The sequence below is a fragment of the Molothrus aeneus genome, chromosome 13 (genome assembly GCF_037042795.1).
Source record: "Molothrus aeneus isolate 106 chromosome 13, BPBGC_Maene_1.0, whole genome shotgun sequence".
Taxonomy (NCBI): domain Eukaryota; kingdom Metazoa; phylum Chordata; class Aves; order Passeriformes; family Icteridae; genus Molothrus; species Molothrus aeneus.
The window spans coordinates 17,749,347-17,777,264 of record NC_089658.1 but is presented as its reverse complement, the minus strand read 5'-3'; the positions used below and the strand labels follow the sequence as shown (position 1 = coordinate 17,777,264).

At 47.6% G+C, this 27,918-nt stretch overlaps 1 protein-coding gene and 1 long non-coding RNA gene across 2 annotated transcripts in view; one reads left to right on the top strand and one right to left on the bottom strand.

Moving 5' to 3' along the window:
- The window catches only part of LOC136562322 (uncharacterized), a 37,197-nt gene extending 16,882 nt beyond the window's left edge, over positions 1–20,315 (top strand). Inside the window, exon 3 of the long non-coding RNA XR_010784491.1 lies at positions 20,268–20,315. This is a non-coding gene — a long non-coding RNA (uncharacterized lncRNA). The remainder of the gene's footprint in view (positions 1–20,267) is intronic.
- On the bottom strand, positions 1,131–27,918 carry PLEKHO2 (pleckstrin homology domain containing O2). Its single transcript, XM_066559062.1, has 6 exons — positions 27,811–27,918; positions 23,233–23,385; positions 16,883–16,999; positions 9,871–9,975; positions 7,889–7,987; positions 1,131–5,592 (listed from the first exon to the last, which is right to left on the bottom strand). Exons 1-6 carry the CDS (start codon positions 27,817–27,819, stop codon positions 4,354–4,356), a joined length of 1,722 nt encoding a protein of 573 aa, XP_066415159.1. The 5' UTR covers positions 27,820–27,918; the 3' UTR covers positions 1,131–4,353.

Genomic DNA, 27,918 nt, shown 5'->3' with positions numbered 1-27,918 from the left:
TTAATAGCAAGAATAATTAGTCATCAGTGTAGGTTAGCTCAGGCTGTAGTAAATCTTCTGGCCCCCTGGGACTGGAAGAGATCTTTCTGCTCCTTTTCAGTAGGAAATTATTGAGTTCTGGAGGATCACAGTAAGGAATCTAGGACCTGCATGGTCTAATTCAGAGTTTATTGCACAAGACTCACTTCAAAACAGTAAACCATAAATATCCACTAAATTAAGAGCAAGTCAGACAAATTATTCATATGCCAATACTATGTATGTTTTCTTTTGCATTTTTTAACATATTTTATTATTTCACATAGTGCTAGATATTTTCCTTCCTTATCAACACCAATTTCAGGCTGAAATGTGACGTGTTGTGTGTTTTCTTAATGAAAGGAGAGTGCCTTTCTCTACAGTCTATCTTTAGAAATCACCCTGTGTTTTAGAGGTTCCTTTGCGGAACCACCCTTTTCCCAACAAGGGGTTAGAGGGTTTGCTAAGCACAATTTTTTACCCAAATGAATGTTCTTATTGTGCAACAGGATGGCATGTACACTTGGACTCTTTTCCCTGCTTCCTCATAACGTTTGAACCTACCTCTTACCTACTTTTGACCAATTTCTGACCTGTTATTCCAGAAGGCAAGCAGTCACTGTGATACCACCCCCTTCTCTTGCTGCAGCTTCCTGGCATCTGGGCAGAGGAACAAGGCTCTGGTGTTGCTCACCACCAAGGAACGAGTGCTGAGTAGGCTCCACATTCTGTAGACACCAGCAAGCCCACATGAAGGCGTTAAGAGCAGCCCAGCCAGCTCTGCTGGAGACTGCACTTGGTGAGGTGATGCTTCCCACTGCTTTCCTGAAGGAAATCCTGGCCTCAGCCATGCTTTCTGGCCAGGGCAGCCAAGCTGGCAGGCAGGGATGAGCCAGGAACTGCCCTGTGTGCAGCAGCAGCTCCAGCTCTGTGCCAGCTGCAGCCCCAACATTTCTCCTTCCTCCTGTCTTGTGGTTAGCACAGCACCAAGCTCACCTCAGCCTGACAACAGCCTGTGCAGCATTCCCTCCTTCAGAGCAAAGCCTTAATGTGCTGCTTCTGGTGGCACTTCCTTGCTTGGCTTTAGGACAAAGTCACTCTGAAGCAGCAGATTTTTAAAAGGAGGTTTTATTGCCAAATCTCAAAGCTCTTTACAAACAGGAGACAAAGTGCTGCCTTTCCACGGGCTGCAGCAGCTGCTTTTCAGATCGTCATCCACACTTGCTCACTTGCAAACTCACTTCCTTCCTGTCACAGACATGTAAACTGGTGGCACAGCCCAAAACACAGACTCACACTCCAGCACTCCAAGCCCAGAGGCTTTTCAGGCACAAAGCCTTAGTGCAGCCAGGAATTAGATGCAAGTCTAAATGCATGTTTAAAGGAAGATTAAAAAAAAAGTGCATGGTGGCAGGATGTACACTGAAGATGGGAGTTGCCATAGGAGGCTGGATGTTTTAGGATAAAACTGCTAAATCTATTAGAAAAAAATAGTTAAAATCAAGAGTCTCTACCATAGCATTTGCAGCAGTAAAGTTACTGGGTGATACAGAGATTCCACTTAAGTTATATCTATTTACAAGACATAATACAAATCTAGTGAGATCTGTTAGTACAGCATATACAGTAATTAGCTGTAGGTTGAAAAATTATTTAATTTGCCCATTTCCTAACAGGTAAAGGGTGTTTATCTGTTAGGATTCCTACTGATGGCTATTCAGTAAAATGTCAGACATTTATTCATTAGAATATTGAGTATAATATAAAAATATACAGTAAATAGAAGCACATCCTGTAGGTTTGGCTGTAACAGGGAGGGATGTCTGGGTATTTTCACCAGCACTTTGCCAGACAAGTATCCACAGAACACACTGCCACAAGAAAACACTGGAGAGAGCAAAAGCATTTGTGTATAAATTAGGGGACTGAGCTACCCCATAAGCTGTTGTCATTCTCCTGGATTTCAGAGCCAGGCTTTGATTTGCCTGTCCTGAAGTTTAGGATTGGCTTCAGCTTTGGGATATGAACCTGTTCCCAGAGGTTGCCCTGGTTTGTGTATACTCCTGTTAGTGTGAACTGGATTTTCCCCCATCTATCTATTGTCACAGAACTGCATCTTGCAAAAGCCTGCCTGCTCTCTGGAGCTGGTGTCCCTCGACTTCCAGTGCACACCAGGTTCTGACAGCTCACATTCATACCACACAGTGTTCGGTAAACAAAAGTGCACATGCAGAAAAATACATTTAGATAGCAGATAGGCACTGAATATTGTCTGTGTTCTTAGCCCTTGTCCTAAGTGTGTCTGGAAAGGTGAATATGACCCAGCGTTCACATTAAACCCATGGCAGCAAATGGCACAGGTCCAGAGTTTGCTTCAGGCTGTGTGCCTCAGGGTGGGCTTAGGACATTGGAAACTTCTTGCCTCAAAGCAAAGCTTTTTGGCACCTGAGCCCTGAGTGTTTGACCATGTAGAACTTTCCATGTGACAGAATAACAAGTGAACTCTCATACAACATCTGTGTCTGTCTTGAGAGGGGGACTCATTACCAAAACCAAGGCTAGTTTAATCAAAAGCAGCAGAAGCATCAGTTATGGTCACTATCTGTCTTGCTGGCTCCAGGTGGTAGAAACCAGGGTATTTGGAAGTCCAAAGCCAACCTTTCTGTGCTCAAACCTGAAGTACCTATGCCTAGCCTAAGAGGAGGCTCAGATGAAACTTTACTGCTGCTGTGGGTGGTGTTTGCAGCCCCCAGCAGACTTGTGGGACCTGGGAAACGAGGAGAAAAAGAAACGGATGAGCTAAGAACAAAGTGCTGTAAAATGAGAGAAAAGAGTTTAGGTAGCATGTTGCTCCTTAAAACCAGACTGGGAAGATTGCCATTTTCCATGTTTCCAGAGCCTGGCTCAAGCCAAGGAGAAGCCCTCTGGGCTGTCACACAATTCTCCTCAAAGCAAGGATAGAGAATAGGGGAGAGGGCCCAGCTCGGGTATGGGGCTACACAGTAGCAGTGCAAAGACACGATTTTGCCACTGCTGTAATCACTGAAGGCCACGGGTACTGTGGTGGACAGGGGAGGCTGTGGGAATTGTGCTGGAGCCTTCTGCAATGCCTTCCTCAGACCCTTCCATAGCAATGCATTTTTATTTTCATATACTTCAGCCATTGGGACCAGCCCTGAAGTTTTGTGTGCAAAATGCCTTTCCCTCCATGTGTGTAAATTAGAGAGATCTGGGCCAAAGCGTGGCTCTCGGGCTGGCCAGGACACTGCAGGTAGAGACATGTTCAGTGGGAAGGGGGATCTCATCCAGACCCATGGCCTGATGTGCATGCTCCTGTCAGTTACATCCCAAGACAACACTAAGGGAACACACACCCCCAAAGCTGCTTTGTGATAGCTCTCCTAGGAAGCTCCTGGGGATCTCCTGGACACAAGTTCTCCAAATGCCTGGCTATTTGGTCCTAACAATGCTGAGGGAATTCAGAGTTATCAGATAGGTACGTTCCTCAATAATAAATGTGTTGCCCTGGTAGAAGACACTTTCACAGGCCAAGTGTAATCTCAATTTCTCTATTAATGAAAGAGGAACAATCAATACTTGCCTGGCAATGATGCTTTGAGACTTGTGTTCACTCACACAGTGCTTAGCACACCTAAAGCACTGCAGAGCCAGCCTCAAAGTGCCTTCATACAGCTGCTCCAAATCAGGGACACTACTTGGAGTCAGGAATTGGCCAGCTTGGTTTCCCTCTGTGTGAGGTCACTTTTTAACTGTGGATGTGGTTTTATGAGTATCTTTGGAGAAGATCAAACCGTTTGTCTTTACATTCCTAGATGTCACTGGGCCAGGTGGTCTAGGAAACCATGCCAGCAAGTGAACAAACACTGACTATATTTATCCTTAAATGATTTAGCTGGGAAAACCAGATAGGTGCCAGTGTAATCTGGTATTTGCTTGCCTGTAAATACAGAGAGACAGGGGCTTTTGCTAGAATAGCCATTCTGCTCCTTTCAAAAAATCTGGCTTGGTCTGATTACCAGTAATTTTTAAGGCCTGATCCATTGAAAGGACTTTGGACAGAATCCTTAAGGAGCATTCACATTTTTGAAACTGTTCACTGTCCTGTAACCTTCTGCTGTGCTAAGAGGATTAGAACCAGACTGGTATGTACAACATGAAGAAAGAAAGATGCTATAACTGAAAGCTCAATTCTGTCCCACAAACATGGTGTGTGCACAGCAAAACACCATCTTTAAACACTGGCCTAGCAATGGTACAAATCATAAATGCAAATGTTTAGCTTTGATTTTGGGAAAGAAGTCTCTGCAGAGTGTGTCAGGGAGCACTTCTCCTATAAAGAGTCACTAGATCCTTTTGCTTTTCTTTCTGTTTCTGTGTTCCTTCTTTTTTCAGTTCTCCAAGACCTTTAATTTCTTGCAAAACTTGTGAAGCTTGCCGAAGCTGTTCTACTGCCTCATTGAGCAACGTCTCTGCCACCACTGGGGGTCCATTCCCCTCCTGGGCCTGTTCCAAACCTTCACGTAAAACCTTCTGCAGAAGCTTTTCTGCTTTTTCCCTTTCATTAGCAACTTTCTCCTCCATTTTAGCTATGCACTGATGGGAATCCTTTGGGAAACCTTGGCCTGAAAGTGCTCTCTGTTTATTCTTGGAATCAGAGAGCAAGTCTCCCAGAGAAGAACAGCGAAGTTTGAGAACTGAAGTGTTTTCTGTAGAATCTTTCTTCTCAATAGTTGCTTTTACACCCTCATGGTCTGTTTCTGTAGCTAAGGAAGTCTCTGTCTCTTCTGCTGAAGTTTGCTGTTCCTTCTCGGCTGCGGTCCTCCCATTTCCTTCTTCTGTTTCAGCTGTTGGGGATGTGAACTCTGCTACCTCGCTGGCTGTGATCCCATTCACTGGGGGCTTGGAGCTGCCAGACTCCTGCTCTTCCCAGCCCCCAGCTTCCAGGTCACCATGGCTGGAGTTCTCTGTGGCAAGCATTTTCTCTGGCAAAACCTTAGGAGGAACAGGAGGCTTTGAAACATCTGTAGCAGCAATCTCGGCCGGGTTGTCTTTGCCATCATCTCCTGATGATTCCAAGTCTTCTGTCTTTTTAGGTTCAATGGTTGGTTGGTCCCAAGCTACTTTCAGCTTGTCTGGCACACTCTTAGGAAGTGGAATTGGAGCTTTTGATATAACCCTGTTGCTGACCTCAGTGAGGTTCTCCTTGTTCTCCTCACTTGGTGCTTGGGATTCTTCCACGTTCTCCTCTGGACTTCCAGAGTCCTCCTCCTTGGCATTCACACTGTCCTTTGATTTGATGTTTTCCTTAAGCTTCTTATCTGGAGGCAGCGGAGGAGACAGAGGTTTTTTATGCTCCTGGTCAGGAACATTGTTCTCTGCCTCCTGGTTTTCTTTTGTGCCAGTGGGTTTTGTGGGTGGCATAGGGGGCTTTGGAGTTTCTTTTTGAGGTGCTTCATTGTCACTTTCACTGATAGTGGAATCAAAGGTTGGTGGTCCATTGTCTACTATATCCAGATCTAGTCGCAGGATGCCATCTGATGTACACTTGGCAGCCTGAAAAACAAGAGAGAAAGTTTTCAATTTCTATCATTGATTCTATGTTTCATCCTTTAACTTCAAGTTAAAGTGCAAAACCCTTGCAACCAGCATGGCAAACAAGAGGTTGCTGCTTCAAGCTGAGAGAGTTGGGGCTTTTCAGCCAGGAGAAGAGAAAGCTTCAGGGAGACCTTAAAGCCCCTTCCAGTGCCTAAAGGGGGCTTCCAAGAGAGCTGGACAGAGATTTTTCATAAGGCCATAGCGTGATAGGACAAGGGGGAATGGCCTTAGGCTGAAAGAGGACAGGTTCAGATTAGACACTCAGAAGAAATTCTTCACTATAAGGGTGGTGAGGCCCTGGCACAGGTTACCCAGAGAGGCTGTGGACTCCCCATCCCTGGAGTGTTCAAGGCCAGGCTGGAAGGGGCTCTAAGTAACCTAGTCTAGTGAAAGGTTCTTTGCCCTTGCAGATGATTTTTAAGGTCCCTTCCAACCCAGCCCTTGATTCTAAGAAAAGTGCAGAACTTATTTTACTACTGCTTTTGAAAAGACTGTCTTAAAGCCTGTACCACAATAACCTAATTTCTTGGTTTTCCTGTGGGTGCTTGTGTTAAGCTCTGCCTTTTTATTCTTTGTCCTGTGGTAGTGGGATCCCTGTACCCCCTTCATTTACAATGTGCCCCCCCAAAGGCTCACTTTTCTGCTTTTGAGCTTGTCATAAACCAAGCTGATCTTTAGATCACTTGGCCAAGGATTGTAATCCTGTTGCCTTCTGCTTGCTTCCTCTAACCCAATGTCATCCTGGCCTAAGCAGGGCCAAGGCTCAGCTGGTTAAACCTCCTTCAGACCACAGGCTGTGTGCAAATCTCACTACTAGGGAGGTTTTCCTAAAAAGGATGGACTTAGCAAAGACACTGCAGTGTGTAAGCTCAGTGCCCCACAGAGAGAACCACAGTGACAGTTCCTGTGTGAGGGAACCCAAAACCACACAGAGGCTGCAGCCAGGGCCAGGCTCCTGCAGTGCAGAGACTTTAGTTGAAGCCTCTCTCTGTCTTTCCAGCCCAGCAGAGAGACAGAGGCAAGCTGCATCCTGGCAGCTTGGCCCTGACCCATCCTCACCTGGCCTGCTTTGAACACTGAAAATCCATGTTTGTGCCATTTCCTTCATGAATCTGCAGCCAGCAGCCATGATACACATCTTTCTGCAGGCTCTATCCCCTCATTCCTGCTGCTAAATTTGTAAGTCAGTTTCCCCTGATTTTGGCTGAGGGTGAGGCATCTTAAGAGGTATTAACCTCAGGGGTATCTTGTGAAAATAGTGATCTGAGCAGGGAAGAGAGATTTTTTTGGTGCCTAGGGAAGGGCTCTCCACCTTACTGAACCCGTATTAGGCAACAGAATCCACAGTTCATTGTTGCTGTGACTTTTGTCATGTTTTCTTCTGCGGTTTTCTGGAGGATGGGAATCTATGATTCATTCTCATGCATTTCTCTGGGAGAGACACTCTCCCTCCATTTCTATGCAAAGTAAAAAGTCTCAGGGTATCTCATTTTCTGCACAAGGGTCATCTGAATGTTGTGCAGGCACATAAGTCAGGGTCTTGGAAGTCTGAAGAAAGAAGGTTTGATTTAAAACCTTCCTTGCTTGTGATTAACGCTCTGCTGAAATATCAATCTGTCTGTAGAAACTTTTTAATAAATCATAGGAATCAAACATTAGTAAGAACCACTCCCCTGGAAATGAAATGCAGGTTTGTGGTTTTTTCTTTTTTTTCTTTTTTTTTTTTTTTTTTTTTTTTTAAGTGAGAGACCCAGAAAATCAGTTAAAAGTAGACAGGTTAGTCTATAAAACTGCCTGGGAGAATAATGTATTCTGTTTCAGACCTAGGGAAGGGCTTGTAAGCTTGAAAGCTCGTCTGCTTTCTCCAGTTAGCTTAATAAAAATACAGCTTCTCCCTGTGGACCATGCAGTTCTTCTACCTTTAGACCACTGTGGCTACAAAATTATCACATCTTTGAAAATAAATATGGGAGCTTCAATCTCTAATGGCTCTGACCAGATGGTGAAGCAGCTTATGAGTTATGAAAAGCTAAATATATGGTAATGTGCTGCAGCAGATAGAGATCTATGGGAACCTGGAGCTTCGTTAGAGAGGTGCTGGCACAGTCCTTCCTGCAGGAAGTTGTTTCCCTTGTCAGCTTTCTCTGGGCTGTCCATGCCTGGGGTTTCCCCTGGGGTTTGGTACCTGGGTGGAAGGAGCAGCTCTCAGTGATCCCAGCTGGTGGGATGGCTCACTCCAGCAGGGTGCACTTACCTCCTTCAGGTGACTTCTCGTGGGTGGCCGACGTCCGTGGGACACCTTCACCCTGTCCCGAGTCACGTGGTCCAAGGAAAGGCTCTCGTCTACTTTCACCTTGAACAGGGGGAAGAGGAGGAAAGCAAAAAAGGAGGAGGGTCATTAATTTCTCAGAGGACATGTCCATAAAGTTGTCACTGTCACACATGAAATGTTGAAGCATTTCACCTCTAGTCTTTACCTCAGAGCTCAGTTACAGCCTGCCTGCAAAGCCCTGCACGTATGTGATGGATATTTAAGGTCTCAGAGGTTTGCAATGGCTAAACTTATCTCCACCTAAGAGGCAGGGAAAAAAAGGACACAAGGAGCTTTGTCCTCACTGCACCCTGTGCTTGGACCAGCTCCTGCACATGGCAGAACACAGCAGCAAAACTGCTGTTTCCATCTTAGAGGTGAAAGCTCATTAATAACCATGACCTGACTGTGAACTGTATCAGCAGCACTTTGTTTCAGCCCTTCCCTTCCCTTCCACAGCTCTAATGACTGCAGGATGCTGAGGAGAAGGTGTGAGCAGTGACCTGGATTAATTGCAGATCCAGCTGAATTAACAAATTTATTTCCTGGAATCTGACGAGAAATGCACTGCCTCACACTCCTAAGGAGGGAAGTCCAAGTGCTCTGACAGGTATTTCTCTGTGCTGGCTCTATGACCATCCACCCACAACTGTGATGGCCAAGGGCTGGAGTCTGCTCCCCGTGGAGGGGCAGCACCAGTGACCAGGGACACTGAAACATCTGTGTGTCCTTGGTACCACAAGTTTGTACAATAGGAAAGCTGGCAAGGGTGAAATAGGGATTTAAAGAGAAAAATGGCTGGTATGGCAGAGTGGTTTTACAGCTCCTTCAGGGAGAACAGATAATCCAAGTGAGCTGAGGGCTTGACACATTACCCTGTGCCTGGCCTGTGTGGAAACACTTTAAATCTGAGGTTTGATCCTTACTGGAATGACTGAGAATTAGAGGCTGGATTATAAGCTGCTATAAGGAGAATAACCCCACTTCACAGGGCAGGGAGGTGATCTGAGATCCCACCTTGCTGTGCTGCTGAAGGGTGTGCAGAATTCACTGCCCACTGTACTGAGTAAAAGCAAAGCCCAACTTCTCAGAGTTTACACCTCTAGCACTGTATCTACACAAGCTAGCCCTTTTCTCAGAACTTTTACTCATTGCTTTGATTTCCTTTGCTAAACAGTTTTGCTGATTTCCTTGTCCCTCCTTACCCTGCTCGTTTTCTCTTGTGTCATTCCCATGGTGGTGGTTTTGTTAATTTCCTTTCAGTTACGGAAAGAACTGCAGAAGAGATGCTGCTCCCTTGGTTTAGCTCAGGGCTGATTTACAAACTAAGAGGGAGCAGAACAAGGTTAAACAGGCTCTAGGTTGTGCAATTTTCATCCTCCCCTCCGTACAGCAGGATGGAAGGAGAATTTGAAAGTGCAGGTGTGCTGGGGCCAGCTGAGAGGCAGGCAGGTTTGGCCAGGACCATGGAGTAACTTTCCACCAGACTTCTCTCCAGACTGCAGGCGGAATAGCTGGTGGACTGAGTCACTTCAGACTTTTCCAGTCCCAAAGACTGGGCTATATCCTAACCAAGTAACTCCATTTCCAGGCTGCTTGGTGCTGAGGACCGTGGCAGTGTGGGGAAGATGAGGGATGATCCCTCCAGGCTGCATCCCAGCTCCACACAACTCAGTGCTGCAGCTGCTCCTCTGCACCAGCTGCTTCCATTGGGAGAGGGGGACTCCCAGAAATCCCCTGATCCCAAGCTCTGAAGGGAAGGAACCTGCCCTACCTTGCACACCACTTTCTCTTTCCTTGGACCATGGCTGGCATGAAGGAAAGATGGGGAGAACAAGAGTTCAGGCAAGTTCTGCTTTTAGCTAAAGGAGCCATGGATGAGAACAGACACAGAAACACAGGAGTTTGAAAACTGTTTCTCTTACCTCATCAAATACTTTGTTTTTGCCTCGATTGATCCCTTCATTAAGAGCTTTTATCCACGATTCCTTTTCTTCCAAAGTTGGAGCTTGAAATTTGATATCATGAACCTGCAAGAGCAGAGAGAGAATTTTTGCCTCAGCATTCCCTGTCAGCACCAGAAGTACCTCTGAATCACTTCAGTTTCTATATAACATGCACTTCTAGCCTGTGTTTAAACTACAGATTCCTTTGTGCTTTGGCATAGCTCCCATGAACAGGATTTTGTTATGCTGGACAGATTTTTGTTGTAGTTTTATTTTGGTAACTACTAAAGTAGTAAAAACCTAAGTTTCTCCCTTCTGCAAAATACTTGGAATAGCTCTTGGAGCATCAGTGAGTTGTACAGCAAATGGTCACACTGCATAGAGTCAGACTGAAAGTCCAAGTCATACTGGCTGGTTCAGATGAAGTAAAACATTTTATCTCCCACTTCCTCCAGAATACCAGGAATGGGATGGCTGCATGCAGTGGGCTCTGCCTGCTTCCCTGTTCCTGTGGCTCTGCAGAACAGAACTGATACTGGAATGGGGGGCACTGACACTGGCTGCTCTAACCCTTACCCAGCTGGGCACAGACACAATGAGGCATAAGAGCAATGGAAGTGCAAAATTTCACCGTATCTTTTTCTGTTTGCAAAGGAAATCCAGCAGTGAACACTGCAGACAGGCACTCTCTGGGGTCTGAAGACCTGCCCTAATAAGAAGGGAAGAGCTGGTCATATAAGAGGGAACTGACAAGAAGTATGGGCCACAAATAAGGAGGGAGGATGGGTGATTGTATGGCTCTCCTCCAGCCAGCCAGCTCTTCCCTTCCTCCAGGACAGCTCCATGGCTTTACTAAGTGTTTCCAATCTCTTCTTGCCCACAGCAGTGACAATAGGCAGGGTGTTATTTAATTCACTGCTGTTTCCTCTGAGCACCTCACCAGTAGCTGTGCCTCAGAGTACACTCCAGGGGAGAGAAATATCATCTTCACCTTACAGGTGGCTCCATGGCAGACCAGCTGGGATCCAAACAGCTCCATGTGGTGCCCAAGCCACACTGCACAGGCACACAGGAATACTCCTGTGCTAAAGGACACCAGCAACATTGCAAAATGAAGCACTGAAAAGTCAGGCACTCCCATTGTTTCTGGGCTGCAGGATGTCAGCCTGCTGTGTGTGCTCCTCCTAGCACCATCCCTAACAACAGGGTGGCACTTCTTACTCAGTTATTCCATCTTGTGTTTTATCCTCCTGGGTCAATATGTCTTATTGATTTCACTCTGCTCCAGCCCTGCCCTGAAAACAGAATTACTGATTCCCCTGACAGTCTTTTTTCTTTCCTGCTTATCACTACAGTATCTAGGGGGCTTCACAAATTCCTTTTCAGGAAAACTGAAATTATCCACCTCTTCCAGGTGAAGTGAACTACAGAGAGGCTTGTTCAAAACACAGCCTCATGGGGGTATTGCCTGGAACAGTTTTTTGGGGGTATTTAACATTCTTATAGGTACTCTGCACTTTCCCATTGCCTTCAAGGGCAGTTGTAGCCTCAGCCTTTTTGTAAGTGAGGCCCCACATTCCAAAATCACAGCAGAGTCTATATAAAACAGGGACTATATTAAATGAGGGGGACAAAGCTAATGGTGACTGACAGTCGAGTGCTCTTAGCAGCTCCCTGTTCATGGCACAACAAAGCAGCAACTGTTCTGGGTCTCAGCAACTTCTGAAGGGACCATCAGAAATTCTGCAGAACTAAAGCCTGATCTCCTTACACCCACTCTTGCTGTTAGAAACCAACTGTTCTTCCTTTCTGTATTTACTTCTCATGTCAGTGCCATGGATTTACATCACAGCTTCCAAATGCCAGACACTCACAACCATCATGGCAAGCAGGGAGTTAAGGAGTAATTTGGGGAAAGATTCTTTTATTTGATCAGTTTGCACGTAAGGTGACGGGACCACATGCCTTCCTGAGAGCTCAGAGGGGAGGTTAGGGCCTGACCCACAGCCCTCTGGAAAAAGAGCCCTTTGTCTGGGATGCAGAAGAGCCACTCTAACCAGGGAATGTAAGGGAAGGCAAGGCTCCAAAACAGAGCGACGGCCAGATTTTGTTTTAGTCCGAGCTGGCCTGGTTTTGTGTGTGCTTAAAAACTTTTTTTGTTTGGAAACGATTTTGCCCCAAAGCTTTGTGATTATAAAAGCTTATGAGAAAGCTCTACTTGTGAGCAGCTGAGCTGCTGCACTGCCTGGCAAAGACCTGGCAGCCTGCACAAGGGTTTAGAAATCTCCGTACACGTTGTTCAGGGGAAGGATTCCTGCCTCACTTCAAGCTTCCTCTTCCAATGCCACTTTCTGCGCCTCATTCCAAATAAAGCTTCCCAGTCTGTGACTAAGCACTGGTGTCAGCAACTCTGTGGCAGAGCAGAGAGAACCTCAGGGGGGTGGTTCCTCGTTAATGAGAAGCTGAGATGTCCCTCTGGCATGCAACCCTTTGCCATCAAATGCAGATCCAGTGGATGGTGAGAGAAAGGGACTCATGGTGCAACAGAAGGGAGCTGGGTGAGGGAGGATGAGCAGCACAGTGGGACCCACAGGGCAGTGTGGGCAGTGCCAGCCTCATGTTGCAGCAGCCCTGCTCCCTGCTTGCACAGCTCCCTGGGGCTGTGACACAAAGGGACAGGTTCCTCCCAGTGCACAGGTATCTTAGAATTTTTTTCTCTCCTTTTTGTAACACACCCACAGACACCAAGGCAGAGTCAGGCTGCTGGGGCTCCAAGGCTCGTGCTCAGGCTGCTGCCAGCCACAGCCTTTTGCTGCCTGGCAGTCCCTGGTCTGTCTGCATCCATCTGTGGCTCCTGTCCTCAGCCAAGGCACTGGGGAGAGGAAGCTCACCCATACCAGGATGGGACCTCTCTGTAAAGCAGGAAGCTGCAGAGGAGAGGCAGGAAGAAGCTGGTCTGAGTCTTGCCTGTCACTGGGACTCTGCACAGTACTCTGAGACTCCCAGGCTCTCAGCAAACAAGAAACAAATTAATTTCTCTTGTCTGTATCTTTACTCATTTGAATATTTACAGATACCAGCAGATGCATCTAAAGATGTGTATTTCCTACAAAACATTAAGCAGGGTCTACTCTCCAGCAGGAATTTAAGGCAGAGAGTCAGTGACACCAGTATGAGAGGGCAGCAGGCAGGGTAACACATTTGCACTCCTTCTTGCTAAGCCAGCTGAGACTGAGTCATGCCATAAACAACAGGCTAATGTGCCAGGAAAAGCTGTCATGGCCAAACCTAGTGACCATTGTAAGCCATGAATGCAGGCTACACAATTTACTGACAGGTCCTCAGAGCACAGCACAGCTCCTGCTGAATCACTGCTGAGACCTCAGGCAGGAGAGCTCCCACACGGATCACTGTCCGTGACAGCAGCGGCACCAGCTCCCTCCCTGCTCCTTGTCCTCCCTGAGACATCATTCTTCTCCAGCACTGATGGCCTGATGGCAATGCCAAGCCTGCTTTCCAGGAAAGAGAAGTGTTCCTGGGGTCAGTCTGTTGTACCTGTGCTAAGTGATTTAACAGACAAGCTCTGGACAGCTTGTAGCTGCAGTTTAGGACTGTCACCAACACTTCTTTGCTGAGCAATCCTGTAGATCTGCTGCAGAGGCAGGTGACACAAATCTGTGTTTGGTCCGTATCTGTTTCAGTGCAAAGCCTGGTGGGGCTGGGCTAAACTGGACTGTGAATTGCCTGTGAACTGCTGGGGGGATGTGTTCCCTTCTGCTGACTTTTGGTACAGGGTGGTCACCTCCAGCAGAAGCTGCAGCAGAGCTGGGTCAGTAACATCTTAACTACCATGAGTGCAGCAGTCTATCTGCCAGATGGGAGGTCATTTCTTGCCTTCTTCTACATGACTTTGTCAGGTTATATATTGAGAAGGGGAAAGGAAAGACAAGGGACTCCCTGCCTGTGACTAGGAGGCAGGAACTAGGTGATCTCACCTGCCTGTGACTAGGGAGGTTGGAACTAGGTGATCTTTAAGGTCCCTTTCAACCCAAACCATTCCATGTTTCTATGAGATGACTGTCAGAGGATTCTGGTGGTTTTCTGTAGCTGAACCAAGAGCTACATCACCCCTGGGAATAATGCAGCATCTCTGCCAGACTGGCAGACCCCAGGAGAAGACTCCCCCAAGCCTCACTGCATTCTACTGCAGCTTCCAGGCTGGGCCCCTGGTGAAGGCAGTTCCAGGTACCTCAAAAATTGATGGAGGCAAAAATAAGCAATTGAAGTTTCCATCCCTGACCACAGGTGTGAGGATGCCTGAGGAGCTGCAGGACTTGCTGGTGGACTCTTTCCTTACTACCACCCTCTTCCCAATATTAGTATTTCCCTGCAGCTGAAGCTTTTCAGATCTACTGAACACCAGACTTGAGCCAATCTTGGTAATTTTCAGAGTTTACACCAAGCATCATTTACACTGCTTTTCTGCATTGTGAGAAGTACATTTTAAAGTCTCAAGGCCAAGGCTACTGCCCTTTCTTTGAAGCCCAGCTTTCTCCATCCAAAAGTTTTCACTTAATTGCTGTGGATGGAATGAAGCATTTGAGATTTCGAAGCAGAATGGGGCTTTTGCACACTGCCAGCTTCCTTCACTGAAGAATTGAAGCTCAGGGGGCAGTGCTTTCTTTCAGTTCCATATCAGTGCAGGCGTGTGACATGCTCATATTGTCACAGCTCAACAAAAATGTCATCCTTGTCAACAGGCCAAGCAGAATCTGGGGTACATTCATCAACGACCAGTGTTCAGCTGGACAACTTATTTATTCAGGTGCAACTTCAGCTGCAGAGTAGTTTTAACTGACTGATTCATCTCTGCTCAAAAATATCCCATCCAAGATTTTAACTGGGATTCCCCTGCAACTAAACTGGGCTCCCTGTAGTCAAGATTTGTGCACTGAAACAGAAATGGCCTTTCCTAGCTTGTTGCTAAGTCCCTCAAACTCATTCCTCACCATTATGCTCAGGAGAGAGGGTGAAAAGAAAAAAACCCTAGCAAGATGTGGCAGGGTTTGGCAAGCTGGCTCACAGGGTGATTTTAAACTGTGGATGGCAGCAAGCCTCCCAAATGGAAAATGTTTAACTGATATATATCGCCACAGCTGTGTATTTCAAAACAGAAGAAGGACAGTTGTGTATGTTGGCCTCCTAATTGAAGCCTGTGCTAACATCTGCCAAAGTTATGTTGTGTGTCAACACCCTCACCAGATTCCCAGCCAAAAGAAGGGTGGGAGGGGAGCCACAAACAGGGAACTTTTCATTTATAAAAGCCCTTCCTTTCACCAAAAGAGCCTTATAAAAAGTAGCCTCTATCTAGGTCTCCATTGAATCAGTGACATGAAAAACAGGGTAGCTGTAAACTTGCCAGCATGCCAAAAGGATGAAGTTACCCTTTTGGGCACTGTTTGGGCATATTTTTCTCATAGCAAGAAATGAAAGGTTTGGGAACAGGTCTCACACCCTGTATTGATTCATGGAGCAGTGCAGAGACATATGCAGCTATTTCACAATTCTCTCTCAGGAACATACTGGCAGATAATACCTGTTCCTACCATGCTGCCCATCTCTGAACACACAGGGTACTACTGGTCTCCCAGGGAATAGGTGTACACTTAGAATCACAGAATCCTAGAATCATTTGGCTTGGAAGAGAAAAAACATCTAGTTCCAGCCTTCCTGCCATGGGCACGGACACCTTCCACTATTCCAGGTTGCTCCAAGCCCTGTCCAACCTGGTCTTGGACACTTCCAGGGATGGGGCAGCCACAGCTGCTCTAAGCAGTCTGTGCCAGGGCCTCCCCACCCTTGCAGGGAAGAATTCCTTCCTAATGTGTTCTGGGCTCCAGTGCTCTGCTGGAGCTCACTAGCCAGGGTTCTGGGGCAGCAAAGTCCTTGTTTTGTTGTTTTGAATGAAGTTTAGCACAATGGTGCTCTGAACTCAGCTGGGGTCTTATTATATGTATAAACACTAAGTGACTGGAGTGAAAGAATAAGCAACAGTGACAACAAGGACTAAACAATCTCCATTTATTTAAACAAAATGGAGATGGGGGAATGCAGCAAGTTGGTATTTGTGTCTGTTCATGTTTTTATGGAAATGAATGTGTTTTTGTCCCTCACAACTTCTCAGATTTGCATGGGGAGATTTAGTAAGAACTTTTAGGCCAAAAAAATCACATTGAAATTAGAAGGCGAAGTGTGATACCCCAAAGCAACAATGAAGAATTCTAGCCCATAAAGATGCTGAAATGGATAGCATGCAAGTAGGAGCTAAGGAGAACATCAAAAGATGTGTAGTGATGATGACTATAGATAGGAAGTAAAGCAGGATGTCCTTGCATACACCCAGTGCTCAGATGGATGTATAGTCACTTTGCAACGCCAGCCTGGTTTTTAGCTTCTGGATCTAACCAGATGCTGTGCAGGATGCTGCAGATGTAGGGTTTCATGAATTCTGCAAAATAAATCTTTTCTCCTAGGAACTGTTTGGCAGCAAGTAAATTTGCACTGGAGTTTCTCAGATCAATGGTTCTACCTCCAGGAACTGTCTCAGTACATGGATTGGAATTATTGATTTCACTGGACTTTGGCAAAGCTGCAGCATCCACAGGTGCTCAGAAGACAGGGAGGAACCATAGGGAATGATCTAAGAAGTACAACTTAGGGAGTACTGAAAGAAAGAAAATGCTAAGGCAAGGAGAAAAAAAATCAAGAGGAAAAGGTTGAGCCACAGGAAGATGCTTTCCCCACAACAAGAAAGAAATCTACATGGCAGTGGCTTTCCTTCTTACACACTGAACACCCTTCACAGCTACAGGTCATTCTCCCAGCTGCCAAGGAGCTCAGTCTCAGAGCTTTGCATCTGCTCTGGGCACAGCTGGCTGGAACTCGCGTTGGGAGTTAGCAAACTCGAGGGTGATGAGAAAGGCAATCCTACCTTCTTACCCGGGGAGCGGATTAAAATGAAACGATTTTTCCTTTTTAGTAGTGCACGCAGCTCCTGGCACTTGTCATAACTCTCCAGTTCCACTGTTTCTATGCACTTCTGTTCATCCTGCAGAGAGGGAATGAAACATTACTATGAAAAGGAGGCATTGAAATCAATCATAGACCATCAAATTCTGCATTTCTTCCCTTTGCAACTGTCTGAAAGCTCTTCTGCCTTAAAAATAACCTGCATGCAGCCAGAAAGCCCCATAAATCAGGCTGGCATCTCATTAAGAAAATACCCTGGTCTTTAAGCTACAGGCCTAGTGGTCCACAGTGGCTGAGCAAATAACAGGTTGGGGACAGTAACACCAGCTTCTGTCATTGCTGTTAGCCTCATCCAGGCATCTGCAGCCAGAAGTGACACTACCTCCATCCCACAATGAAAGGAGGAGATGTGATTCTGCTTCTTCACAGGAAAGATGACACAAGCATCACGATGGTCCAAGCAGCCCCCTCAGGAAGCCTGAGCCAGAGCAGGGATGAGAGGGGAGCCCTGTTGCCACACTGAGCTGGGGCAGACTGGTCCTCACATCACAAAGGTCAGCAGGAGCCATGTGTGATGGACACAGTCCTCTTGCAGCCACACTGCTTAGGATTGGAAATACAGCCCTGTACAGCCAGCAAAACTGTCTGGGCCAGCATCTCAGCGGGGAATATTTATCTCTGGAGTATCTCCACTGATGACTGCCGGCCGCGATCTTGGCTCATTTCTCCCAGCAACATAACTAAAATTCCACACGTGGTGCGTGGCTCAGTTCAGCTGCAGAGCACCATCCCTAATAGGAATTGCAGCGTAACACTGGGCAGATAATATTCTTCATGTCTCAATAGCCCAGCAGAGACCAAAGCTCCCTTTTGCTAAGCACAAATGAGCAGTGAGAATCTCAGAGCAGTTCTTGCCAGTGAAGTGCTTCAGTCAGCATGGCTCATGAACCTCTCCAGTACCATCCTGAATTAAAATCACTGGCCATAACCACCCCCAGCTCAGGCTCTGCTCCCAGGGCAGCTCCTTGTGCCCGTATGAGTTTGTATTTAGCAATTCCTGTAGTGGAGAAGGGGGTGTAGGATGAGGAAACATGTCATAGCCAGGAAGCTGCTGCGTGGCTGGAGGCAGGGAATGGAGAGTTCAGAGGGAAGTGGGCTGCGGGGAATTTCCTCCCTTTACCACTTGACATTTAAGTCGCTGTGCAGAACTCAGCCTGCGTTTCAGTTTTTTTAACCCTCCTATCTGGGGATGGGGGCCCGGCAGAGCTGATGCCAGTACACAGAGCAAGTCCTGAGCCACCGAGGGACGTCTGGATCTAATTTAGGTTTATTATTTTAATGACATTACTGTTTATTTCATTTAACACTGAGTAGGTGAATGTGAACTGGGAAAAGGCATACTAGGAGGAGGAGATGAATCCTGCCCAAACCTAAAACCCGGGCGATAAAATCCTGCTGACGCTACCGGGCCCTTTGAAGGCTCCTGCTGCAATCCTGGTATCGCAATGTCACTGCAAAAGGACAGGGATGGAAATAATAACCCCTCTGCGGCCAAGAAATGACAGAGAAGGGTGAGGTCAGGAATACAGGCCTCGGGGATGGGTGATCTCATCCTGGCCTTCGGAGGACGACCGCCCACGTTACAGCCCTGCCGCACGGCCGGTGCAGCTCCCAGCTCCTTCCCCTCCTTCCCTGGGCTCAGGATGCAGAGAGCTCAGCAGTGCTCTGAGCTGACACCAGCCCCAAGCCTCCTGCCCACCCTCCCTGCTCTCAAGAGCAGCTCTGTCCCCAGCAGAGCCCCTGTCACCCTCCCTGTCCATTCCATCCGTCCTGCCTCTTGGACAGGAACTCTTCCCTGTGCAAGCCATGTGCCATATCCTAAGGGCTGTGGAACACCAAGGTGAGGAAAAAGGGGACTTGGCAGGGTGGAAAGGTGTGGTTTTGCTGTGAGATTGCCTCTTGCCTTCCAGCTGCCTGTCTTCTCCCTGGGGAGGCTTTGGGGACTGTGATCTGGCCAGGGAACAAGGGCAGAGAGGATGGGGACATGCAGGATGCTGTCTCCCAGAGACACCTTGATTGTTCAAGCTATGGCTCCTTCATCAAACGGACTTAGAACTTTTCAAGTGAGTTATCCTCTTCGGGGAAAGCAGGGAAGAAAGCAGCCAAAGAAATATAAAAACTCCATGTATGAAGCAAAGGAAAAGCATCTGAGTTCAGGGAGCAGCAGAATGGGGCTTTTGTCTATGTTTTACCCTTGGCAAGCAGCCATCCCCACTCTGTGAGCCTACCTGGGTCACAAAGAGATCCTTTATGTCTGTCCTGCAACACTAAGATAAAGAATGAAAGACCCGACCCTGATGCAGGTCCCCAGGTCCCTTCAGCCTCCTGGGACCTGGAGAACACTCAGCACCGTGCAGAGACAAGGTCACTTCCAGAGTCCTGCCCTGACACATGTTCTGGACAAGCTCAATCCTGGTACAGAACCCTTACATTCATGATTTAATGCAGAAAAACGATTCCATTAACTCTTCATGGGCACATCCTGTGACAAACACATCTGTGTCTATTGGCTTGGCCCTTATGAAGAAAGTTACTGAACACCTGAACGTATTAATGCACATGCTTAACCAAAGAATCACGCTTGGCAAACTATTTCCCTAATGAAAATTGTATAAAAAGGTGGGGGGAAAAGACTCCCTGAAATTTTTATTTATATGAATTCCCAGCAAAAACCTCCTCATTGACACACACTCAGGGGCTGAGACCCTTCATTCAGTGTAAAATGTCTAAACCTGAAATAATAATTTATTTCTCTATTTGAGGCTCTCAAAGTGTTTTAACAAATCACTTTTGGGTATACCTTGCTATCACTTTATCAGGGGCAAAATGCAGATGTTAAGTGTCCAACTGTTGAATGCCAAATGGATTCTCTGGTCTCTAGAATCTAGTAGGATTTTTCCCTGTCAAATAACACACTTACAAAGAAACCCTAAAATAACAAGAAAACAGGTCTAAGCGCTAGCTGCACTGTCTAGGGGGTAAAAAAATCCAAACTCAAGACTGATGCTTTCTAATCCATGAAGTGATAATATTGATCTGTCTAGTCACCCTACATTGGATTGCCTGGTCTTCAGGCAAAAAGAAAACTCTGTAGGTTTTTTTATTCTTGCAACAATATGCAGAAAAAAAGACAAGAAACCCCACTAGAAAATAATCCACTTGGTTCTATGCAGACCTGCACAGCAGTTTCTTGGGATCCGAGCACCCTGTACTTGCATCAGTGCCTCCTTTCCTGACATTTGGGTATGGAATATACAAACATCTTGCTTAATTGCATCTTCATTTAGGTGAGGGTACAGATGGAGGGTGCTGTAGATGGAGGCACAGCAGAGAACAAGAAATCCATCTCCCTTCATTCCCCATCCTCTGAAAGAAACCTGAAGCCGTGTGGGATGACTTTCACCCCATCTGCTCCAGGTAACACAAGAGGCATTTGCCATTTGCCTTCAGGAGGTGGCTCTGCTTTAAACCAAACCCAAAGTCTGACTAGCAGATGCAACTTAGGGAACACATTCCCAGGGCAGGTCAGGGAATCAATCTCCAGCACATTCCTGGAGATTGCTACTGATGATGATACATGGTATTTGTGTGCTGCTCAGACTGTACTTTCCAGCAACACTGTACAATGTTCTTGTCTGTATCTCGTGTTGGCCGTCCCCTCTGCTCTTGTTTTGCACCTAAACTTCAGCTAAAAGTGCAGCCAGGCTCATGCAACTGCACCAACAAGGTGGCCTGCATAGGAAACCACCGCTAAAGGCAACATTAGCAGCCCTTTGTGAAGGGGTGGACATGGGAGGGACTGAGAAAAGCACACTGAGTCCAAGGCACTACTCAGTTCCTGGAAATCTGATGGGCTCAGACCAGCTGAAAGGCTCAGCCTCCAAACCTGCCTGCCCACATGGAAGCTGATCCCCCGTTTAATCATCCAAGTCTAATTCAGAATACATATGGAGAGATGCCATTTATTCCTGTTGCCTGAGGTTTTATCTCCTTTTCTTTTCAGAAGCACTGAACAATCCCACTTGTAAATGTTTCAGCCTGAGGATGGTCTGGAATGCTGTGTTCTTCTCCAGGGTCACACAGACCAGATATGTGGAGAAGCTCCAGTGGGAAAAATGGCACCTTGAACTCCAGAAATGCAAACCACCATAGCACACGGCACCACAGACTCTGCCTAGACATCAACCCTTCCCAGCTCAAAAACTTAGTTCCCCATTTGTAAGATAGAGACAGCCACACTGCCCTGACTCACATTAAAGGAAGATAAATACAGTAATAAACATGAACTGCCTCAATTCTGTTGCAACAAGACCCCTCCTGAGTGCAGAAAATTGCCATTTCCTTTGGTTTCCCTGTAGTAAGTCTGCACAATCACATGTTATCCTATTGTGCTACCAGATAATTTTGCAGCAATTTCCTCTCCTAAGACATTTGACTTCACTGTAAGCCAGTTTAATAGCCTATAGATATTAACATGATCCCTTATTTACAATAATGGGACCTTGCAGCTACTGTAGCTTACAGATGCAATTTATTACAGGATGTTACCACAATCCGCAGGCTACCAGAAAACATTATGCCTGGTTGTTACAAATGCCATTTTCCTTCTTGAGATAATAAAATAACCCTTTAAATGATTGGGATTTTTTTCCTTCTTCTGAATGTCTGTGAAAATTAATCTTACTTTAAAAGCCTCCTTTTCCCTTGTGGTAATGAGAGCCTCCATGTATCTTGTTTTTAAAGGCATGCCCTTTAAAAAAAACCTACGTCATGTTTATAGATTTTGAATCTTCGAGTTCCTGAAGCTTCAGCTGGAGTCAACAGGTGTCCAGGGCACTGGGAACTGATCTACAGAGAGTCAACAGTTTGCAGGACCAGGCTGCATCCCTCTGGGTAAGAGAACTCCCCGTTGCTTTTCCTGCCTTCTGAACTGCTCATCACCTGACATTGACTTCTCCTGTCATTATTTTTGCACTCTTCATGACATTTCACAGCTAAGAACAAATGACACCAGAAAGCTTTGGGATTTGGGAAGAGCAGGAGTGTTCAGCATAAGGGAAGAGGTAGTACCCTTTAACCTAAATTGTTTATAACAAATCTTCTTTATTAGGCAAGAGTATGTTTTTAAAAAAGAGAACCGAACTCACTGTCAGTCCTTTGTTCCTGAAACCACCACAGCAATGCAGCTGCTGAAACATTTCCCCATTCTTCTTCCCTTGACACACTGCACATGAAGCTTTACATGACTTTGCTTTTATATCGTCCTGATGGCCACACATGACCCAGATCCTCTTGGGCCTGACACCTCACAGGCACGTGGTCCTTGTGCAGACCACAGTCCCCCACCCTGCTGCACACACAGGCCACCACAGGGCTTAGACCTACCCACTCCTCATCTCACACCCCTATTGTAGCTTGTGCTCTGCACTGTAATTTCTAACTTTTGGGGCAAACTCTGCTCTTGCAGAAGCTGCTTCCAGCCCAGGAAAAAGGGCTTGACTCAGGACAAAGCCACCTTTGCCTCCTGGCAGGAGCAGCCCTGCACTTTTCATTCTTCTCGCCTGAAAATGCAGGACAGATTTGGCTTGGCTCTTACTGCTCATTTGTCTGGAAACAGCTCGAAGTGCGGCCATGAACTTAAGGCATGCAGTTTATCTGGGGAAGTCCAGGACAAGGCTCCCAGGGGTCCTTTGCTCAGAACTGGCTCAAGTAAAGGGAAAAGATGAGCCAAATCCAGACTGTCCGTGCTTAAGGAGGACAGCATGCACTCACAATCTCACTCTGCATCCTTCAGTGGCTAAAAGAAACCCTGAAGAGTCTGGCTGGCAACAATCTGAGCTGCTTGAGGGGTGCCAAACAGCTGCAGGGTTGCCTGCCATCCCCTCAAGTGGCAGGTGGGAAGTCAGCCTGCTACAATCACTTTTATCCTTCAAAAGCCAAAACCTCATTGCACATATCCTGCTTCCGCCCAAAGCTTTACTCCATTCACCTTCTCACAGGATGTCCTGCCCCCCATTTTTTATTTTGGCAAAGGCTCTGTCAAAATATTCAGTGGCTAAAATATTTATAATATATAATATATTTAAAACGCAGCTGCTGTCTCTTTGACAGAGCTTACCCTTCCTGGAGATATCTGGAGAAGCCCTTTTGGCAGGAATGGGCTGGAGGGAAGAGTAAAAAACACAGGGACATGCATGTGTCCCTAGGGGCCTGCTCCTGCCCCTCATTCAAGGCCATTAGCTGTGACCATACCTCATCCTCGTAGACCATGAGCTGTGTTTTCCTCAGCTGGATGTAACGATCCTTCCACAGTCCCAGGAGCCCCCCGCTGCTTTTTTTAATCCAACCATATTTCTCTGCAGTTGGAGCACACTTTGGTTTCTCTGAGACCTCCTCCTTTGTATCCTGCAAGGACAGAAGGCATAAGGAGTTTCCATCATCAGAAAGCCAGCCCAGAGAAGATTTTGGCACCCACCAGTTGTGATCCCTCCCCACCACATCACAATGGGAGATTGGCATCTTCCAGAGGAAAACTCAAGCAGCTCTCACAGGACTGGTAAGTGGGCACAGACCCCAGCCATCCCTGGAGACACTGTTGGGATGGCAACAAGTCCACCTTGCTCCTCTGCTCCCCCAGGGGCTCTGCTTCCCTCTCTGCTCACTCGTGCACCAAGTGCACCTTGAAAAAGAGCAGCCTCCTCTCTTTGCTCCTCCAGCTGTCTGATGAATCCCAGCACGATGGATTCTGCTGGCATCAGTAACAACACTCATATTTTAGTCCAAGGCCACTTCTGCAAGCTCCTCTTCTAGGTGTCTATGCTTGGTCACCATCCCCAAACCAACTCCTGTGGGCAAATCCACAGCATGAGGGACAGGGCTTCACCACATCCACATTAAAATGTTCCCAGCAGGTTAAAGATTAAAACCTCTTCTCCAGTGCACTGGAAGAGTCTTTGCAAAGGCAAGATCCCTGTACCCCTCCCTTGGAGCACCCTGCTGCTCCCCACACCCCATGCTCCCCTCAATAAGCCTCTTCCCTGGAACAAGGCAAGAGGAATCCCTTGCTGAGCCAAATCCCCTTACACAATCACCTCACTAACCTTGTGATTTGTCAGGAGAGGCCCAGCCCAAATCCTCCAACCTAACCTCCTCCCAGGGACCCCACTGTCCCCCAGACTCAGTTTTCTCCATGTCCCCACGTGTAATAGCAGCAATCCTGCTGCAGAGAGCTGGCACACAAACAGAAGATGTGTGACAAGAGAGCCCCAAACATCCCAAAATGGCCCTCACTGCACCAACTGGACCAGCTGAAGCTCAGACATCTTGTTTCATAACATGAGAAAATCCCAAATGCATGGAACAGAGTCAGAGCTGGACACTCCCACAGCCAGGGCAGAGCAAGTGTGTATGGACAAGCTTCAGAAATTTGGAGGAGAGCCTTGCTAACGAATCTGTTTTCATGCACCAAACTCCCACTGAACACACCCTTGGACAGCAGCTTTCATCAGGGTAAGCTCTTATTTAAAAGAGGCAGCTTGCACCCATAAAAAGAAGAAAAACGGTTTAAAAACCCCATGCACCCACATTTATTCTGACCTCCACTAAGATCTGGAAGGGGCTGGGCTTTCCTGGTAGGCTCAGGTGCAGACTGGGAACAAGAAACTCAAATAAACTGTGTTTCACCTAAAAAAAAACTGTCCTGAAACCTGTAACAACCTCAGTGCCTTTTGTAGAAGTTATTTCAGTTATACCGAGCTGCATCTGAAATGGCCACAATACAGGATGACTGAGCATCAAAAAGTTTTCCGGGAAATGGAGGAACTACATAGGGTGGGTTTTTTTTAAACTTGACTTTTTAGGTTGCCAGGAAGTTGTATTCAGTTGAGATCTGTGACTTCAGCAAACATCAATTCCTGCACAAATACAGACCTGCTGGTTTCCTGATCGAGAACCCTTTTGATGTCATTTTTAGATAATTGGGCATGGACTTTAACCTCCCTCGTAGCACTTGTGCATGGATGTCACTGTATGAAGAGTTTATTCAAGTGACTCCAGACCAACAACTGCTAAAGTGTTTTCATCTTTTAAGGCTTTTTTTTTGCTTGGCAGGTGAATTTTTGCTGGGCTTTTTTTTTTCCCCACCTGGCAGAAAGGCTGAAGTCACATGGTAAATATGTCTATCCATGCTCTGCTCTGCAGAGCAAAAACTACACTGGTTTTAAAATAGAAGTACTCCCTGTGAAGACACAGCACCTAACATCTACCTCTGAAAAACAACCTGCCCCAGCAGAGCTGAGGCTCATGTTGGCACCTCTGTACAAGGCAGAGCAAGGGCAGAGCTGGTTTGGGGTCTGGCTCTCCAGCCTTTCAGGGACTGCGCCTCCCCTCCCTGGCATTGCAGGGTTGCCTTGGAGCCCCCCAGATCACTCAGGAGCCCTGGTTGGAACCCCTGCCCAAAAGGAGACAAGCATGGGGGGACCCTCCACACCAGGCAGGATTTCCTGCTGTGCCAGCACCTGGGAGCATCCACACAGAGGATCCCTGACTCCAAGCCCCACCTGAGCAGCCCAGGAGAGGGAAGGTGCAATGAGATGGAGAGTGCTGCTCTCAGCAAGTGACAGCAGCCACAAGCAGAGGGCTCTGCCCCTTGCACTGCACAGGAGTCACCTGAGCCTGAGCTGCCTTCTCCAGTCCCTGCTACATGGCAGATGTGAGGGGTGAGATCCAGCACTCAAAGGGATACTGAGCTGCTGGGCACTGGGTCAGCAGCTTCCCCCTCACACATACCCAGCACATCCCGTAAGGGGAGCAGGTGCTGTAATCCCTCACCTGCAGCTTAAGGACATAAAAAACCCAGGTGATTCAACTGCAAACTTTGGTCTTGCAAAAGCAAGAAGAGTCTCAGAGATGGTGCCTGACATTTTTGTAGATTATTTTTTTGCCAGCCCTGCCCCAAATTGGCAATGGGAGGTTGGCCAGGGAAGGGCACCGGCAGCAGGGAATTGTGTCCATCCTGTGTCCCCTGCCTGCAATTCCACAATTAAAATGGGAGCATGACACAAAGACATAAGCTGCTGTTGTTAACTCAGCTATATATGAGCATTCTACAAGAAATATTCAGATATCCTTCCTGGGATATTCTTTGGCTGGATTCATTCTTGTGGTAATTCCATGAGAAGAAGCCCCCCGACATCAGCCAAGTGAGCCAGTGTAAATGAAGGAAGAACCAAGTTATCCCAATGCTGGCTCAGGCCAAAGGCATCACTCCCAAAACCAACCCAAAGGAGCCATTTTTGCATTAGAGGTGAAACACGAGTTCCACTCCTTCAGCTTGGTTTAGCCTCACATTTTGCAGCTCAGCAGAGAACCCAAATCAGACAAGATGGCTTTTTATTTAACAACTAGGCAGTTTTTCCTCCCCTGCCCTGTATTTTATGGGCCCACAAACCCACATAGTCTTCATGTCTTCCAACAAAACAAATCCCCAAGAGCTGAATCACAGTGGTGCTTTCAAAGTTACACAGATCACAGAAGTGCCTCAGCCAGTTACATCGACTTCATTTCAATCAAGCATCTCTCTATATCACACACTCCCTTCTACCAAGGTGCTGATGAACAACTCCCAGGAGACAGCCTGCATCCCTGCATGTCCACTGTTCTTCTCCCTTTCCACGTTATCTCCCAAACCTTGCTGTTAGCACTTCCACTTCTCCCCAGCCTGCTGGAGCAGAACAGGTTGTTTCACTGGAAACAAACTGCTCAGATACACGTGGAACTTGGGGAACTGCCTCTGACACCCCTTCTACAAGCAATCCTTGGAGGATTCATGTATCACTAAAGAAGAGAAGCCCGTGCGAGGGCCAGCCAATGCTGGGGTAAGTGTGAAGCCCCTTTGGCCAGCAGCCACCAGCTGGAAGCAGTTTCTCTGCTGTGGATTAATTTCATGGATGCCAGCGGATAATAACAACTCTCAGTCACTACCAACTTGGGCTGCTTTGCCGTCTCCCTGCTGTTTTAAAAGAGCTTTCATTCTTGCCACAGAATGTTGGGAGCTGAAATAAGGGGGTGTGAGGGGGGAGAGACAAGCCACAGCGACAGGGATCGCATGTACCAGACAGAGCCTGAAGTCCTCCGGCAGCCCGTCCTACCGGGAGCTTTCTTTGTGCATGAGCAGCAAAACCTCATCCAAGGAAAGGAAGCAGGAATAATTGCGTGGCCAGACGAGGGGAGAAAGCGACCTGTTTAACTTGCCAACAAATTTGTGGCATCTTAATCAATTCTCAGAGGGATGGATTATTGGGGTGTCTGGTCCCATGGACATGAAAACCATGCACAGATGAAGCACCACTGCCCTTCTCCGAGTTAAACCCGTCCCAAACAGAAAGGAGGAGCGGAACTGAAGTGGGGAAGTCTGGAGGTGCGTAGCCATGTCCAAGCTGGCGATTCGACCCAGGCCCGGCTCCGGCAGGGCAGGACAACACCCCAGCGGAGTCACTCGGGGTGGCCCGAGCACGCGTGGAACCAGTCCGGCTCTGCCCCTCCCGGCCGGGTCCAACATCCCGAGGGCTGCGGGGATGCGCTGCCGAGGCTCTGCCCGAGCCGCTCCGGGGGTCGCCGGGGATGGGGAACCCCCTGCCCCGCGGTCTGCTTCGCCGTGCCCCGGGCGCAGCGGGGCCGGGATGTCCCAGCGCCGGCGAGCACCCGAACACACCCCGAAGTGGCCGGGGCGGTCCCCGTGTCCCGGCAGGCGCTTCTCCCGCCCGGCCCGGGGGTCCCCGCTCCCTGTCCCGGGGTCCCCCCGCTGCCCGTCCCGCTCCCGGCCGGACTCACTTGCTCCATGGCTCCTCGCCGCCCGCTCAGGGGCTCGGCCGCCGCCCCGCTGCCCCGCTGGGCTCCGGGCGGACGGGCATGCCGGGCGGGCCGGGGGTGCCGGCCCGG